We start from the raw sequence: 16,765 nt of genomic DNA, 5'->3' as shown, positions 1-16,765 counted from the left end.
ATTATGAAGCTTTGATGAAAACCAAAAGGTCAAATTTTGATGAATACCAGAAAGTCAATAATCAATTAGTTGCTTTGATCTTTGCGTTACATTGACTGGAGTGCGTGATACACTTCCCACTAAGGCAAGCTAGTTGTCCATTGTCTTGTCGTAATTATCCTTTTTTTTTCTTTTTCTTTTTTTTTTTTTTTTGTTTTGTGGACCAACATTTTGTCTTAATATTTATTTTGCAAACACTTTTAAGTTACAATCATTTTTGTCAAAATAATTGTTCTTAATTAAAAAACTACCATTATGTACTTATTTTTATTTTTATTTTTAGATGTCATTTGCAAATGGGAATTAGTTATTGATAAGTGTTAAAGGAAAGGTGAAAGAAGATGATGTTTCTATCAGTGTTTTTGCGTTGCATCCTGTTGTGGAAATATAAGAATTTTTGGAAAATTATTAACACTCTTTTATTTTTGGCAACATAAATTATTTTTTATCGAATAAAATAAATAAGCACACGTTAATTAGTGAGGCACCGCTCTAAAATTCATAAATAAAAGCATTATTGTTTAATTAATCAGTTAATTTAGTGATAGTAGTGGCTTATCGTCAAATATATTTCTCAATTTTAGAATGAAGATATTCACATTAGATGTAAACTTTGAAGCGGAATTCAGCAAATAATGTTAAGTATAACACAATACAAGTAGCGAAATTAATTAATAGGGCATCGAAATTTTTGTTTTTATAAACAAATTACTAAGATGCACATCAAAAAATTTTGATTAAAAAAAATGTAAAATAAATAAAATGATCTCATATAATTGGTATTCAAAATTTGACAAAAATTTATCAAAAAAAATTTTGATAAAAGTTTTTATTTAATGAACTCTTAAGATTATGGATAAGGCTATATTGTCCTTTAAGTAAGCAAACCAAAATTGACCTTAACCTTGTTTGAGGGGTGAGGTGTGAAGCAAATTGTTTTGAGGGGTGAGGTCCACAATCCAATGGCAATAGCATCTCTGACCAGTCAATTGTCACAACTCTTGGTCATTTTGGTTTTGAAAGTAGCCGGCCTATTGGTGCATGTGGGTAGCGCTGGTTGACTTGCATAAAGTTTAAAATTTCATTATTTATGAATTTAAAAAAAAATACAAAATATTAAAGAAAGAATTAAAAATTTTGTATTTACAATCACGTGTGTTCAACGTGCCATGATTTTTAAATAGAATATCGGACTTCGTAATTTATTGAATATATGTATATATATATATATATATATACCTTTTAATGCTAAGATTGAATTTAAAATATAAAATTAAAATAAAAGGTGATCCCTCATAAACTAAACATTGATGATAATAACATTTTGTAAAAATTTTGGAAAGGCTAATAGAATATTAGAGTTCTTTTGAACATGAAACTATTTTTTCTTTTCTTTTTAAAAATAGATGAACGGTTCTCTAAAACACGCATATATTATGTTTAGCTATGAGTTTTGAAAACAAAAACAAAGAAAACAACTAAAAAAAAAAATGTATGGAATAACAATTTCTCGGTATCCCTCGACCTTGCTTGTGTTGGAAACTAGGTATCCAATCTTATAAAGTTTTCGTCATTTTTTTTTTTATATTAAAACGAAATAATTTGTAAAATTCTTATTAATTTATATAAAACAAAATTTATATTCTTCAGTTCAACTATATATATATATTTTAAAAAAAATAGTTTTTTTTTTTAAAAAAGAAACATTGCTGACAATGCCCTTGCATTATGCTTTGATGGGCCACATATAAATCAGGCCGCTTCCTAGTGATGCCGCCCAACCCAATTCCAAAATTTTCAAGCCCATTCCTCGACAAACCATTCTGAAATACGCAACAAACAGAATTTGTTATTTGTATCTTTCAGCTGCGCGCGGGAGTTTTTGCTCTCATTTTTCCGGGAAAATTCTCTAGAAAATGAATTTCGCTTCGGCTCGAGAGCTTTGTCTATATGTGAGTTTCAATCTTCAGAAAATAATAAAATAATAATAATAAGGACTCTGATTTCAGTTCGTATTTATATTTGTAGTTAATTTTCTAGTTCCTATATTTGAAATTTGAAAACCGCAGCTAATTTCATCTGCGTTTCAAAGATGCCGATTGTCCGATGATCTTTGCAGACTATCCGTCATTCTCAAACAAAGCTCTCCAGCGTCCGATCATCCTGTCGTTCAAATTTCAAGTAAATCTCGTTTTCCCAATCTGTTTTGGCTTTTTGATTTTGAATATTTCGGTATTAAATCTAATTACAATGACGGAATTATTGACTGTTTCGAATTCGAGAAGTATCGGACACAGGAATCGGAAGCTGCTTGGACGATTTTCGGACCTTGAAGTTTTCCGGTGAATCCGTCGGGAATGATGAACAATGGGGTAAGAAGACAGCCTTCTACTGACGGCATTGCTTTCTGTAATCCATTTTCCATGGTTGAATTCAAAGACAAGCTTATATGAAATTTGCATGATAATGTTTGATCCGCACCGTTTTGATGCAGATGGAGTGATTTCTGTCACAAATACCAGTGAGTACTATTCTTCGGCCATAATTCATTTTCAGCTTTATTTAGTCGAATTTCCGAGAATGTTGTAGACTTCCTAGGTTTCATATCATGATTGGCGATTGTCATTGTAAAATATGTAATATTGTTTGTGAAACTATGAGTCTTCAATCGAGGATTTTTTGTTTTTTTTGCTTTCTGTTGTTTTGTTTTTGGGATTGTGGCATTTAATGTATGTCTTATTGTTAAGTTTTTGGTTTATCTTGTGCTACATTTGGTGTCACTTCTCTTATTATGTGGAAATTTCAGGTGTTAGTGATAATGAGATTTATCATTACCAGTTAAATCTAAAAGAAAGAGATTCTGCGAGAAGGCTGACCATGCTACCTTCAAACTCCAAGAACGGTGTGAAATTCAGGCATGAAAGTGACTTGAACTTTTTTGTTTTAAAAATTTTTTAGGATGATAATATTAATTGATCCATAGATGAAATTTATTTTTCAGTGGGACTGAAGTATGTTTGTCAATTTTCATAAGCATCAATGTCTTGCGGGGAGAGATAAATCGCTTCTTTCAAAAGGTTTAATAACTGTTCTGTAGCATGGTGCAACTTCTTCTCTCAAATAATTCTGTAAAAAAATTTGACAATGTATTAATGGAAAAGGTTAAAACTTAAAAGCACAATGACTTAAAAAAAATTTGATATTGAGCCCTACTTTTTTCTTTGTCGACTCAAGTTTGTTCTCTATTGGTTGTGCAGATTCTAATTTTGAAGATCCCTGTAAGTTGTACTTGCAACTGTTATATTTTTCCATAGACTAATATATATTGATTGAAAATTTCTGAAGAAGTTGAAGCTGAAAGGGGCACTCCAATTATGCTTCTTTTTTATTTTATTTTATTTTATTTTCCTTGCAGAGTGTTGCTATTGAGTTGGTTACTGAATATGGAAGTCTTCTGGGATCAAAAGTCGAGAACCTTTTCCTGGCAAATTCGTTCAATCCTTTACCTTTCTCAGCTTCAAATCTTGAACGTTTAAAGTCTGGCCTTGAAGATTATGTTTTGAAGCATGGAAATGTACTGAACAAACAATGTGACTTGTGCTTCCAAAGTTTGTAAGTTTATAACAGATTCCTGTCAGCTTTCTCTTTATCATCTTGACTCAACTTTCATTGATTTAGGTGATACTGGTGTGGATCAGAATGTTGTAGCTGTAGTTGCATAACTGTTTGAAACTTCCTGCCATCAGAATCTGAAGTATTTATATTCCATATAAACATCTTACCATGTTTCTTGCCAACTTAACAACTTGAGGTTGGCTGTACTTTCATTACGTTGCTCTTGTATGCCTTATTAGTTGCTGCTCGTCGCTTTTTGACCATTTCCTTTTTGGTCATAACTTCCAATGCAAAATTCTTGTGGTCGTTGCTTCTATAGCTAATTGTATTGTTCAGTTTAACATGTGTATTCCACCATTAGCTACATATTTGTTTATATTACTGTATGCACTGTTTCACATTACTTGCATTTCTTTTGGACAGTCTTCATTAGAACAGGTTCTCTCATTAAATATTTTCACTTTTTCATGAAGCTTATGCGAATCAGAATCATCGGTTATTGGATACTAGCATGTTCGTTTCTTCAAGATTTGATGAAGGATATTGTTTAACAGTTTGAAATGGCTACCTTGCTTTGCATTTTCACATCCCATGTATGCCATATTCATTTATCTCCTCCAGAACTGAGGCCATTTCTTATGTGAAACAGTGAAAGCATACAGCATCTTCAATTCTACTGGAGCTTAAAACGAGTCTTTGTTAATGTAGCATGACCCAGACACACGGTGGAACTGTGGATGTTTAATATTATGTGCTTAGCATTCTGTGAATTTAAAGATTGTAGATAAAATTCCTCAGATGACTCTTAACTAGTTTTTAACCTCTTATTCAGGGAGAATCTGAAGATTGGGAGTGGAACAGCATCCCATGCAGAAAGAAATGGCAATGGTGGACTAGTGATGGAAGTGGTGATTATATTAAGTGAAATATCAGAAAGAACCAGTACTTGTTTCACATCATGCAGTGCTAGAACAGAGGTTTTTTTTTTTTTTTTTACAGCCTTATTATACTTCTAATCATTTTTTTCCACTTAACAATATTAATATACAATTATCAAGTCAACCGCTCGTCCTTGAGGGAAATGGTCTAATTCTCTTAGTAAAAACTCTTGACTAGAGATATTTATTTAACAGTGTGTACTTGTTCCTTTATTCAGACGGTTGCAAATTTCATTTTATATGTTATAAATTGTTTTCTAATCAAATAAGCATAGAGGAAGTTCTATATGCATTGACCAGAGCTCTCCTTGATATACAGAGTTTATGAATTTTTCCCTCAATTTGCAACTGTCTATTTTACTAAAATGTTTTGTGCCTACAAATCATATATATGCAGTAAAATACCAATTATACTCTGTTGTTTTTGTGAAAATATTATTTATGTACATATGTACGAAATGCAAAGGGAAATTTGTAAACCAACTAATCAATTTATTTGCCAACTTAAGATTTTCTACACGGATTGGGTGGGATCTCTATTTTATGTATGCAGTATGTTATGCAACTTGCTAGTAGTTAATGGTTGAGTAACTGGTAAATAGAGGCCAAACCATGTGCAGATGACTATAGAGTAACGTTACTGATGTGGTATGTGATTCATAAGGGAACAAAAAACTTTTAAGAAACAATCAGTACCGTTCACGAAGACACATTATGGTGCCATACTAACCCACACCTTTGAGGAGTTTGTCTTCTGAAATTTTCATCTGGTAGACAATTCATCATCCAGCTCACCAAAACACGACTCATGGTCACAGAGACTGAAATTAGCATTTTATATCAATTATTAATGCTTGTACTACTTTGTTCTATGTGTTTGTGTAATTGGATGATCTAAGAAAAAAATTTCATTTTCAGGTTTTGTATTTTAGAGATTTCTCAACTTGTTCAATCTCACAATCATCTCTGAAGGCATTGACAAGCATTGACTGGAGAAGCTATGGATTGACCTTGGAAAGTGTCAAGGATCAAGGTGGCTACGTAGAAATAGAGTGGGAAAATTTGCCACCACATACTCGCATTGATATCGTCCTGCACGCATACCCGAAGCAATATCCAACAGTGTCATGATTAATTTTGTGTTGGTTAATTTTACCTTTAGTCTTTTGTGGCTCCTACTACGTATTTTATATCTAATATGCATGTATCTATTCCTTGACTTTCTGCCAAGGTCATTATACCATCAAGAAGGCCAAAGGTTCAAACTGATGGTAATCTTATAAAAAAAGCTGTTAAACTTGCATTGGATGATTTGAGGAATAAACACGCAGGAGTTCTCTTAAGTGCACATTCCCTGAAGGTACATTTCTCAAACTCCAGATGCCTGACGAATAAGAAATTTATAACGTAGTGGGTTGAAATAAAATTAATGCTGGCAAACAGTCATGATAATTACTTGGTATATTAATATATCGGTATATTCTTACACGCAAATTATCTTTTGTTTTTCCATATTTATTATCTGAATTTTCTCACTTGAAATTGATTTTTCAAACAACTTCTAATTCCTTAAAATAAAGGCCTGCTCCATGTTCAATGTTAGAAGGTAGGTTTTTCATTTCCAATCCGGTGTACTTTTGGTTTTCCTATTAGAATGCTCAGAATGAGGTTGGTTTCCCTAGTTATTCTGTCCCTGAGATATTTCTTTGTCATATGTAACCAAACTTCTCTGGTCAGTAGTTCTTCCTTGTCAAACACCTGAGTAACTGGCTAGTTTATGTTTCACCTGACGGAATAAAAAAGTAGCGAGGCTGTATGCTCATGCTTATGGTGTATCCCCAGAGGGTATGGATTTACTAAATAAAGCAGGAGAACTATACTAATAGAATATTCAGACAAATTAATCTTTTCAGGGAAGTTATTTGGATTAACCATATTACCTTTTCTGGTTGGGTTTACAAGCAATCATCTACTGCGTGAATCAGAAATATTGTGTCTGTCATGAGACAAGCTGGGATTTATTCTGCTTTCCTTTCCTATTGCAAGGCATTTTATCAACCAATAGTAATGTCCTGAGGACTAATCGGGCATTTTAATGTCCTTTTTTTTTTTCTTTTCTTTGTTTTGGTTGTATTTTTCATGAAACTTCACGTCTTTATAGTGGCTGTTTAAATTTGTTTGCCTCATTCTCAGATTCGCAGTTATGCCCCTGATCTTGCCAAAACAATTTCTGGCCTAATCTTGTGCTCCAACGACCCAGACTTCCAACATGAATGTTTTTCTCTTCTTGGATTGCAATCTCAAGGAGTTGAAAGTGAAATAGTTGAAGCCAGTATCAAGGAAAAGCTTCTTGTAGTCATAGATATGAACAATAGGAAGCCCCAGAAAAGCAAAGAAGTGGCACCTTTTCTTTTCGAGGATGACCACTTTAATGAACCAGGGTTTCAAGATGAAGAATGTGAAGGTGAGGATGCTTTTAGCGCTACGCCTATGGATATATGATTGATTCTCCACATCATGGGTTAAAACAGTTTCTAAGATTGCCTCTGTATGCTTGGAGAAATTTAAGCCATTGTTAGACCACCCCCCTTTTAAGGATAATCAATACATGATAAAATAAAAGTGAAAGCGTTTCTCAAAGCCTTTTAGTAAATCTAAAGTGAGATTGTGAAAAAGTTACTAGGTCAAACTGTTTCGTTATTCTGGTAGTCGGTACTTTCCAGCCAGTTTTGCAGGATTATTTTTACCTACACGATTGAATATCATGATCGCACTGTCTTGGATATTTGGCCCTGGGGCTTGCTGTGGCTTAATGGGTGTCCATTTGGGAATATGTAAACTGTACAAAATTCCAATGCAGGTCGATTCTACGATGTTTTTGAAAGAATGGTCCAGACCCAAAAAGCTGTCACGTGTAAGGTAAGACACTTGTTAGCCATACGTTTAAAAAAGGAAATAATTGTTTTTAACAATTAGCTCAATGGATTTTTCTTCAGACAATTGCTGATAAAATCCATTAACAAGACATTTTTAAGTGGTGGTGAATGCAGTATAAAGTTTTTAAGACTTATTATAAGTATCGTGCTAATATTAGAGTGTCAATTTCGATGTTGAATTTAGCATTTAACAAGATAGTTCCTTTTTTGGTGGCAAAAGATTATTAATTTGGGTTGTAAATTATCTCTTTTATTTTGTTTCAATTATTTTAATTTAATTAAATTACTTTTTTCTTTTTTGGCTTTTGCAGGTTTAAAAATGAAAGCGAAAAGATTTTTGATCGTCATAGAAATCATATTAGAAAAAGTTGATATGTAGGAAAAGCATACGTGATGCTACATTGTGAAAAGACTCAACAAAATGATTTTTTTTTTTTTTTTTTTTGTTGATTGACTTAACAAAATGAATTTAAATCACATACTAGATCCATGCGCATAGAACTGTTACTTTAGAAGAGAGTGGCAAGAATTCATATGTACCATTTTTCTTTTATAGTCTCAATCAATTTCTATACAACTTCATCCCTTATGAATAAAATATTAATTGAAGTTTGGCACTTTGTAAAACAAATTGCTTTGTTATTTTGTTTCGATCTATAATTCTCTTGATATATAATTATAAACTGAAAATATTCAGCATCAGAAAAAAAAAAGAAAAAAAGTTGGAGATAATCGGAGTTTGAAAGAGATTGAAAGCGTGCAATCTTTCCCATATATATATATATATATATATAACCAAATTGTGGAAAATATCACAACAAAAACAAAAGTTCTTTTATATATATATATATATATATAGTGGACAAGAGTTTGTGCTTTCTTTTACCGGTAGAGATTCATATAATTGGTAAACACCAAATACAGTGAAGATTTATAGTATCTTTTAAGATCTCCCATAACTAAGAAAAACAAGGACAAGAAGCCTTGAAAAGTATATATTAAAAGATCAAAAAAGAAAAAAAGTTTTTTTTATTTTTTATTTTTTTTATTTTTTATTTTTTATTTTTTACAAAAAAGGGATAGAAGCACACCAACTTTGAACAGTCTCTTCTAAGTAATTCAAGCAGCAGAGGGTGCAGGAATGTAAGATATGGCAGGCTCAGGCATGGAAGCCATGATCGACGACCTTGTGAAAGTTTCTCCGGCTTCCAGGGATTCATCGTTCTTGAAGTCGAGGGATTCATCGTTGTATATGTCCCACCATTTTGTCACCAACTTCTTGATGTCTTCTCTGTCCATGTGAACTTCCTGGCCGGTATACCTCCATGGCTTTGATCCCTATTAGTTGGTCAAGAGAATAGAGGTTTTAGCAAAATTAAGGGTAGCTATAACTAATCGTTAAATCGGCTTGGATTAATTTATTCAATTTCCAGTAACTGGTGAATTGGAAAGAGGTAATAGAACTTACAGCAGCACAGTAGTGAACCACCTTTACTTCATCAAGGTTGACCTTCTCTGGGTGTTGCCATAGCATAGCAAGAACCAGGTTATATACAGGAGGAATGGGCTTATATATTTCATGGAAGAACATGTTCAAGAAATCCTGTCATATATATGCACAAAATTAAACATAGAAAAAATGAGAAGTTAACACAATTTGTCCCAAAATAAAACATCAAATATACACTTAATTTGTTTTCATTGTTCTTTTTTCTCCTATAAGTTTTTATATATTCTACAGCCAAAGAGAACTAATACATTCAAATATAAAATAAAGATAGAAATAAAAAGTTGCTTTATTAATTTCTAATTATACTTTTCTTCTTAATTCTATGTCTACCCTTGATGTGATATATCATGTATTGATATATATGGTCGTAAATATGGCTTCATAAATAATTTTTATTACTTTAAAATATATATATATATATATATATATATTGTCACATTGATAATATAGTTTTTATTTTTGCTAAAGCAAATGAAAGCATGGTGCTGACAAGTATTTCACAACATAACTAATTCTATAAATTGTACTTTATGTTTCTAAGCAACCCTACTAGATTGTTGATGAAGGACATGGCCCTTTATGTGAAAGTCTATCATTTTTAAAACTCTTATGTTTCAATTTTCATTTTAAAAGCTCACCTAACCTGAAAACAGAATTAAATTAAATAGTTAAAATGGGTTATCAGTATAATTGATGCTTGGATCACAAACATAAATAACTGAAGAGAAAAAGTAAAAACAAAAAAAAAAAAAATCAACTTAATGGTCAAAATAGACAGCAAATAAAATATCTACAAAAAATAAAAAAGGGGCCTAACCTGCTCTGCAAAGAGTGTTGGTGGAGTTATTTTGAGAGTCTGAAGAAGGTTTTCATAAGTTAATCGGCTTGGCTCAAACACAAACATTCCTGCGTTAAAGTAGATAGAAGGAGGAGAACCCAACTCAGCAGGCCAAGTCACCCTATCAGGGCATTGCTGGCAATACCCAATTTTGTACTGAGTTGAGTCACTCCATATTTTCTCACAGAAGCAGTCCATCACTGCGTAGAAACTCCCATCTGGTTTGTCGAAAAGATGATCTATGTTTTCAAACACTTGGATATCAGCATCCAAATATATCATCTTGCTGTACTCCTCAAACTGCACATGTACACAACAAACAAAACAAAAATACAAAAACTCGATCAAACTGCATAATATACATCAACATGTATTTCACAGAAAACCTATTCTAGATTTTCATGTCTCTCTGAAACCTTAGTTTCATATTATCCGGTTGTTCTGATAAAAGATTGATTAGTGATAATATATAATACTCTATTATCATATTTGTCAAAAGCTTAAGCAGATAGGAAGCGTCTGTATTATGTGTATCATTACTTGTTTTCTTTTCTTTTTTTCTTTTTTTTTTTCCAAGGTTACTTACATTCCAAATACGGAGTTTAGAGTAGTTGATGACAAAATAAGCCATTGCATACTGGATATTGTCGTCAGGAGGATAAACGGGTTCAATCTCATGGACAATACAACCCTGAGACCTAAGAATCTCTCGGTGTTCGTCGGGGACATCGGGAAGCATCGCAACCACAAGAGGGTAAGCACTCTTCGCTTTACGCAGACCCTTAGCCAATCCTACAACCCCTTTAATGTAATCACCATCACCGGCTAAAAATGTTACGTAAGCCCTTCTGGAGCAGCCGGTGTTATGCGTAGAAACTTTTCTGGTGAAGATGTCGACTGGCACTTCCGGAGGCGCCATTAATATGGAGATTTTGTGTGCGTTTGTTGGGGGGTGGTTTGGAAAAAAGTTGGACAGAGAGGCTCGAAATGAAGATTGGTGTTGAGGAGGGTGGGGAAAGTAAACTAGCAACGCTGAGGAAGCCACTCTACTTACCTTTGTTCCTGAGTTTTGTATGGGACATTTTGTAGACTTAAATAGACCTCAAATGAGGACCAAATGCAGAAAAAATGAACACCAAATTAAATGAAACTCAAATGCAAAATAAAATGCCTTGTTTTATTATAATTTCTTCGTTTTTTTTTTCTCATTTTTTGAATATTATATTATTCAAGTGTATGGTGGTAGTAAAGACTAAAAAAAAACAAAGAAAACGAATGAACAATGTTTCTCCTTCAACCCATCATTCATCTACAAGCTTATCGTAATATGGATGGCCAAGATTCATTGGATGGCAGTAAGGTCAAAGCCGATAGGAAATTGATCATATATATTATTTCATATTATAAGTATTTTGGATGAAAAAAAAAAATATATATATATATATATATAAATATTAATTGCATTGTGATATTTTCAATTTTAAAGTTTTACACTTTAAAATTTTAATTTATAAGGTTAATTATATTATGATATTTTTAACTTTTAAAGTTTTACAATATAAATTTTTAATTTTTTAACTCAGTAATTTAAATCTTTAATTTTTTTAATTTGTTATAATTTAAGCTTTTTTTGACATTTTTAACTGACAATATTTAATAGTTATTTCTTATCAAATTTTAAAATATAAGATATTAAAATATAAAATTTTAAAACTAGTTATAAAATTTGAAATTTCAAATAGTTTAATAGTAGTTAGGTTACCTGATCAATTTTTTTTGAAAAAGAAAGAGTATCAAAGTGCAAAAATTTATTTATTATTTTGTAATTTAGAAAAGTAATACAATTTAATATCAGTTATGTGAAACGATGGTTAAATTCTATAGTCAAAAATTAAAAAAAAAAACCTAAATTAAAATGAAATTGATAAATCAAAAATTTAAATTGTAAAATTTTAAAAATTAGAAGGTATAAATATATAATTATCCCTCTCTGTATATATATGGAGTCTTATTGTTTGGGTGACGAAGTGCAGAATATTCTGAACAATTGTGTTGCGAAAACGCAACATATTACAGAGTATGTAAAATCAAAATTAACGTTCCATAACACGTTGTGTTGTCTCGCTGTTTTGGCTAGCATATGATAGGCTCCATTCCTATATATAAATTAAAGAAAGGAAGTCATTTTCCTTTGCGGTGAAAATTCAAAAGCACCTATATGGATTTTTTTGTTGGTCGGCAGTAGGCGAACGTGGGGCCTCGATTTGAAAGTAAATTAAATTACAGGTTGATGCCTAAATCAACGGAGGGTAAAAATTAAATTAAGGGAGGGTCATAATTACTTCTAAGCTCAAAACCAAGTTATAATCAATTGGCAAAGAGACATATATAATTCAATCCCTACGTAATCTATATATACAGTCATTTTCTTATCTTTTAACAATTTTTATAGGATGAACATATATATATATATATATTCAGTAATAAGAGAAATAAATGACTTATAGACCTTGAAATAAGTTGATTATGGACAAAATCATCATAAATAAATGATTTATATCCAAAAATAAGATGATCCTATACAATTTTGTCAAGGATCAAAGATAAATGAAAAGTTTATATATATATATATATACACATATACATATAAATCAGTATCTTATTAGGATGTCTGGATGAGAAAAGCATAAAATTTTTTATTATTAACTTTTGGATTTTTTTTAAAAATTGAAATTTAAAAATATTTTTATAGTTTAAAATGAGTTGAGTAAAGTACTCAAATTTTAGGGCATTTTCAATTGGAGCATCTCCAATAGAAATGTGGATTCTAAAAATATACATGTAAGTAATATGGACAATTTTTTTTAAAAAAAATGGTCTCCAATTATATAGTCTAAAATGAATGTCAAGCTAATGTGGAGTAGATATTGTCAAACTGAATGTCAATTTTAGACACTCTTGTTAGATATTTTGAAATTTTCTAAGAAAAATAATTTTCATTAAAAAGTTAATTATTCCAAGAAAGAAAAAAAATTAATAAAATATATATAATTAATTAATAATCATAAATAGTCTATATGCATATTATCATTGGAGAACAATTTTAAAATTGATTGTGTATTTTTACCACATAGATTTAAATATTATCAATTCTTATGCCACATTAAGAGTAATCCACATCCATTATTGGAGATGTTCAGCATATCTAATGACTCTGATTATTATTAGATTCTTTTTTTGTAATATCAAAAAAATATAGAGCTATTATAAAAATAAAAATAAAATAAAAAACTCTCCTATAAGTTTGTTTAAACCCCTTGTCAAGCTAATGTGGCAAGAAAAAAATAGATACTATCAAGGTTATCTTTTGCTTTTGAAAGCACTATCAAATATTGTGAAGTTTTTTTAAAAGCAAAGTTTTTCTTAAAAAGTTTTTTTTTAAAAAAAATTGATAAAATAAATGTAATAATTAATTAATAGTCATAAATAACTTTCTGCATATTATCATTAAAGAATAATTTTAAAATTAATTATATATTTGCTACATAAATTTAAACAATATTAATTTTTGGGTAACGTAAACAGCAATATACATTTATTATGGGAGGTACTTTTAGGAAATGCCAAATTAACCATGTTTGGGCCCATTTAAATCTTAAAAATAATTTTATATTTTAATCCTTAAAACAATTTAAAAGCTAAGAAGTGAAATCCTAATAGAAAAATCAGAATATTTTCATATGTATATATAAATATATATATATATATATATATATCTCTCTCTCTATATATATATATATATATATATGCATCTTCCTCTAAGTAGCTCTCAAAAGGTACTTTTGAATGATAATAGATTGACATTTAGAAAAAAAATAAGAAACTAAAAAACTAAAAAAAGAACTGTCCTGTATTTTTGTTTTTGATGTGGATACATATGGATGTTTTTTTTATTAAGACTTGAAGAAAAAAAAAATCCCATGAAATAATTAAAATCTCATGCACATAATTAGTCCCTGAATATGATGATATTTATTTTAAAAAGAAACAGAATAATGATGATATTGAATGAGTATTGCTACATATAGTGATTGGCAAAAATAACGATATCCTAAATTCATGAAAAATAAGTCCGATAATACTATGTCATATTATTTGGTTTACATAATTTGATGAACCTATAGCATTAGTTATTGTATATTTATATCCCATCGAGATTATAAAGTCCCAATAACAAAGTCTAATGTCTCATCTTTGCCAAATAATTAATTATTGGAGTTGACAAAATTAACTTTTATTGTGGGGATCTAACCAGGATTGAAGATTAACACTGACATCGTTGTCCTTTAAAATTTTCCAATCGTTGTCGTTCAATTCTTACGAAACAATGGAGGGAAAATGAATAAAAAATAAGAATATGGTTGAGTTGATTTAATCATATGTGCATTATCTAGCGTTAAGACAAGTACAAATTGCTTGGAAATGTGTTGGGTGTGGTGGAATTTGAGATAACTGTTTCCTCAAGCAAAGTTGAACTTGATTGAATCTTTAAGAAGAAACAAGTACTAATCCATTATTTGTCTTAGCAAATAAATAAAATAACCATTTTGCTTTTATTATGTTGTTCATATATTCTCCTTCTTCCTTTTTTGCTTTTTATAATGTTGATTTTTTTGTAATCCATACCCTCTTGGACTGAAATTAGTGTCTGTCGGCTTCAATAACATTCATTTTTATATGAAAAATATAATTTGTTAATCTCGTTTATGACTATCAATGTCCTTTATGAATTTCAATGTTCTACCTATTTACATGATAAATTATTGGGTAAATGTGCACTTTTCCATATTGGTTTCTAATTTTATTAATTAATAATTATCCTCCAATAATTGAATATTTCAGTAACAATCATCACTTATAATATTTACGAACAAGATTTTAAAAGGCATGAAGCATGCTAGAGCGATGGGCTTCAAGCTTTATAAAAACATTGAGGTAAAATAGAATTTTTCTATTTCAAAATTTTATTATATTTTAAAGCATTAAATAAATAACATAATGCATGCTTTGGAAGTTAATTTCTATATAAGTTTATATCACCTACAATTAAAATAAATTAGTAATAATTAATCATAATAAATTAATATAAAAAAACTAATCATAAAAAATTCATAAAAACTTTATATTTGTCAAGTTTCCAACAAAAAATAAATCTTAAAATCATAAATATTACTATTATTTAATAATTTATGGAAACATTTAAGCTTAAAAGATAGTAATGTTTATTTCAACTTTATTGGTTTATTTAATCTTAAAAAATTAAAAATTAAAAAATAAAAAAGCATGTCTTATGGCACCTAAGACCCGCACTTTTCATGATTTAAGAGGTCAAAATAGAATTGACCACCTTTTCCATACTTTTCCTATATACGGGGCAATTTCCCAAGCCTCGCGCCTAAATCTATCAAATTCCTGATTTTTAAAACACTGAATATTATATATATATATATATATATATATATATATATATATATATATATATATATATATATATATTTTTTTTTTTTTTTTTTTTATTTTGAAACACAGAACATTGAATATTTAGAAGGTTAAAATTAGTAGATGAATCGCTAAAAAAAATGAGAAGAGTGATAGTAGTCCATGTTTATCATAAATGATTATATATATATATATATATCATTATCATAAATGACTTCACCAGTCATTATGATCCTTTATATAAAATACATTGATAAATCCTAAGAAAATTATGGAAAGAAGTATTTAAAACTTGTTACGTAATCCAATAACTAGTTTGAGATAAGGTAATAATGTTAATTTTGTTGTGGTTACAAACAAAAATATGATACTTAAGTAATTAACTTTTGTCTAATTAGTTAATTAATTGAAATAAAGTTAGGTTGCACATTTAAATCGGAACAAAGAAGGAGAAAAGGTATATATTATAATTACTTTTAATTTGGTAGGATCATGGTCATCATATGTGTATGATGTTTAATTTGGTGGGCAGGACAAGTTGAGCGCCTAAACCAAACTTCATTGTCACGTACATTTTGTGTACATATTTAAATAACAAAAGCAATTAATGCAATTTAATATTGTTTCCTTAATTGAATAATAAGGCCTACCATATCAAATCAAAAAGTCCTTTAATATCTGACACAAAATAAACAAAGAGGTTCAAAAAATAAAATAAAATAAACTTCAACATCATCTAAAGAATGAAAAAAAATAATACGTGATAAATAAAATAGGGAAGGTAAAATTACCTTTGTCAAAATATCTACTCTTCTTCTTTTGCTATGAATTGCCAAACTATGCCTCTATCTTATAGATTACAATATCATTTCAAATATAAGCTTTTCTAAGGGAAAAGACAAATGAAGAATCAAATAAAATCTCAAAGGAAAACTAACATGATTTATTTTATTTATTGAAATAAAATTTGGTACCACTTTAACTTCACTTTTGTCTGACAGTGGACTAAAATGACTGTGAAACACGATCATATATACCTATAGGAATACATTCTCACCAACAATTGGTCATAGTCCTTTATTTAAAAAACTCTAAAATTGGTCATTTTCTTCTTAGAAAAATAACACATAATTCAAGTCACTTTGAGGATGACGTCCTAGTAATTTGATCAACAATGTTGTTTATCCGGAGGATAAGAATTTAGGCTTTCAATTGAACAACTATATATATATATATATATATATATAGTTGTTGAATTAAAAGCCTAAATTGTTATGTCTTAAAAGATAGCAAACATTCCTTTATATTTAACTCATACATGAAATCATATTAGCAGGAAAAAAAAAATACTCACACCCTTTTTGATAAATAATAAAGTTAGTATAATTTA

General features: G+C 29.6%; 2 protein-coding genes across 2 annotated transcripts; one reads left to right on the top strand and one right to left on the bottom strand.

Moving 5' to 3' along the window:
- Positions 1-1,850: 1,850 nt before the first annotated feature.
- On the top strand, positions 1,851-8,562 carry LOC125420329 (type 2 DNA topoisomerase 6 subunit B-like). The gene is made up of 13 exons (XM_060813684.1): positions 1,851-1,991; positions 2,109-2,220; positions 2,325-2,411; positions 2,534-2,560; positions 2,846-2,954; positions 3,041-3,116; positions 3,297-3,317; positions 3,455-3,651; positions 4,487-4,631; positions 5,511-5,714; positions 5,824-5,952; positions 6,786-7,511; positions 7,840-8,562. Exons 1-12 carry the CDS (start codon positions 1,956-1,958, stop codon positions 7,092-7,094), a joined length of 1,452 nt encoding a protein of 483 aa, XP_060669667.1. The 5' UTR covers positions 1,851-1,955; the 3' UTR covers positions 7,095-7,511; positions 7,840-8,562.
- On the bottom strand, positions 8,339-10,958 carry LOC107428635 (galactinol synthase 1). The gene is made up of 4 exons (XM_016039205.4): positions 10,463-10,958; positions 9,856-10,176; positions 8,997-9,131; positions 8,339-8,866 (listed from the first exon to the last, which is right to left on the bottom strand). Exons 1-4 carry the CDS (start codon positions 10,793-10,795, stop codon positions 8,648-8,650), a joined length of 1,008 nt encoding a protein of 335 aa, XP_015894691.1. The 5' UTR covers positions 10,796-10,958; the 3' UTR covers positions 8,339-8,647.
- Between the last annotated feature and the right edge of the window lie 5,807 nt (positions 10,959-16,765).

Source organism: Ziziphus jujuba, chromosome 12 (assembly GCF_031755915.1).
Source record: "Ziziphus jujuba cultivar Dongzao chromosome 12, ASM3175591v1".
In the NCBI taxonomy this organism is placed as follows: Eukaryota; Viridiplantae; Streptophyta; class Magnoliopsida; order Rosales; family Rhamnaceae; genus Ziziphus; species Ziziphus jujuba.
The sequence above is the reverse complement of the archived record's forward strand: the minus strand, read 5'-3'. Positions and strand labels throughout refer to the sequence as shown.

Bases quoted from the DNA above. Each gene is read 5' to 3' on its own strand.
- LOC107428635 (XM_016039205.4), bottom strand. From the start codon at position 10,795: ATGGCGCCTCCGGAAGTGCCAGTCGACATCTTCACCAGAAAAGTTTCT. The intron at 10,177-10,462 runs GTAAGTAACCTT...GTACATGTGCAG, and splicing joins CTAAACTCCGTATTTGGAAT to TTTGAGGAGTACAGCAAGAT. The intron at 8,867-8,996 runs GTAAGTTCTATT...ACCAACTAATAG, and splicing joins TGGTTCACTACTGTGCTGCT to GGATCAAAGCCATGGAGGTA.
- LOC125420329 (XM_060813684.1), top strand. From the start codon at position 1,956: ATGAATTTCGCTTCGGCTCGAGAGCTTTGTCTATAT. The intron at 3,318-3,454 runs GTAAGTTGTACT...TTTTCCTTGCAG, and splicing joins TTCTAATTTTGAAGATCCCT to AGTGTTGCTATTGAGTTGGT. The intron at 5,953-6,785 runs GTACATTTCTCA...CCTCATTCTCAG, and splicing joins TAAGTGCACATTCCCTGAAG to ATTCGCAGTTATGCCCCTGA.